The following is a 1,336-nucleotide window of genomic DNA, read 5'->3' on the forward strand; positions in this document are numbered from 1 at the left end:
AGCAAGCAGATTCGCCTCATCTTCGCGGGGAAGCAAATGAGCGACGAGCTCAAACTCAGCGACTACAAAGTGGCTCCGGGCTGCACCATCCACATGGTGCTGCAGCTCCGCGGCGGCAGCTAGCTGCTGCTGCTGCTGCTGCTGCTGCTGCTGCTGCTGCTGCAGCAAGCAGATTCGCCTCATCTTCGCGGGGAAGCAAATGAGCGACGAGCTCAAACTCAGCGACTACAGAGTGGCTCCGGGCTGCACCATCCACATGGTGCTGCAGCTCCGCGGCGGCAGCTAGCTGCTGCTGCTGCTGCTGCTGCTGCTGCTGCTGCAGCAAGCAGATTCGCCTCATCTTCGCGGGGAAGCAAATGAGCGACGAGCTCAAACTCAGCGACTACAGAGTGGCTCCGGGCTGCACCATCCACATGGTGCTGCAGCTCCGCGGCGGCAGCTAGCTGCTGCTGCTGCTGCTGCTGCTGCTGCTGCTGCAGCAAGCAGATTCGCCTCATCTTCGCGGGGAAGCAAATGAGCGACGAGCTCAAACTCAGCGACTACAGAGTGGCTCCGGGCTGCACCATCCACATGGTGCTGCAGCTCCGCGGCGGCAGCTAGCTGCTGCTGCTGCTGCTGCTGCTGCTGCTGCTGCAGCAAGCAGATTCGCCTCATCTTCGCGGGGAAGCAAATGAGCGACGAGCTCAAACTCAGCGACTACAGAGTGGCTCCGGGCTGCACCATCCACATGGTGCTGCAGCTCCGCGGCGGCAGCTAGCTGCTGCTGCTGCTGCTGCTGCTGCTGCTGCTGCAGCAAGCAGATTCGCCTCATCTTCGCGGGGAAGCAAATGAGCGACGAGCTCAAACTCAGCGACTACAGAGTGGCTCCGGGCTGCACCATCCACATGGTGCTGCAGCTCCGCGGCGGCAGCTAGCTGCTGCTGCTGCTGCTGCTGCTGCTGCTGCTGCTGCTGCAGCAAGCAGATTCGCCTCATCTTCGCGGGGAAGCAAATGAGCGACGAGCTCAAACTCAGCGACTACAGAGTGGCTCCGGGCTGCACCATCCACATGGTGCTGCAGCTCCGCGGCGGCAGCTAGCTGCTGCTGCTGCTGCTGCTGCTGCTGCTGCTGCTGCTGCTGCTGCAGCAAGCAGATTCGCCTCATCTTCGCGGGGAAGCAAATGAGCGACGAGCTCAAACTCAGCGACTACAGAGTGGCTCCGGGCTGCACCATCCACATGGTGCTGCAGCTCCGCCGCGGCAGCTAGCTGCTGCTGCTGCTGCTGCTGCTGCTGCTGCTGCTGCTGCAGCAAGCAGATTCGCCTCATCTTCGCGGGGAAGCAAATGAGCGACGAGCT

At 62.2% G+C, this 1,336-nt stretch overlaps 1 protein-coding gene across 1 annotated transcript in view; it reads left to right on the forward strand.

The window, feature by feature from the left end:
• Window positions 1-1,336, forward strand: part of ETH_00007045 (uncharacterized protein) — a gene marked incomplete at both ends in the record, with an annotated part of 7,708 nt that overhangs the window by 3,600 nt on the left and 2,772 nt on the right. Inside the window, 8 exons of the mRNA XM_013377090.1 lie at window positions 10-96; window positions 173-259; window positions 330-416; window positions 487-573; window positions 644-730; window positions 801-887; window positions 964-1,050; window positions 1,133-1,219. Coding sequence (XP_013232544.1) covers window positions 10-96; window positions 173-259; window positions 330-416; window positions 487-573; window positions 644-730; window positions 801-887; window positions 964-1,050; window positions 1,133-1,219 — 696 coding nt within the window. The remainder of the gene's footprint in view (window positions 1-9; window positions 97-172; window positions 260-329; window positions 417-486; window positions 574-643; window positions 731-800; window positions 888-963; window positions 1,051-1,132; window positions 1,220-1,336) is intronic.

Source organism: Eimeria tenella, genomic scaffold, assembly GCF_000499545.2.
Source record: "Eimeria tenella Houghton genomic scaffold, Eth_scaff456, whole genome shotgun sequence".
NCBI lineage: Eukaryota > Apicomplexa > Conoidasida > Eucoccidiorida > Eimeriidae > Eimeria > Eimeria tenella.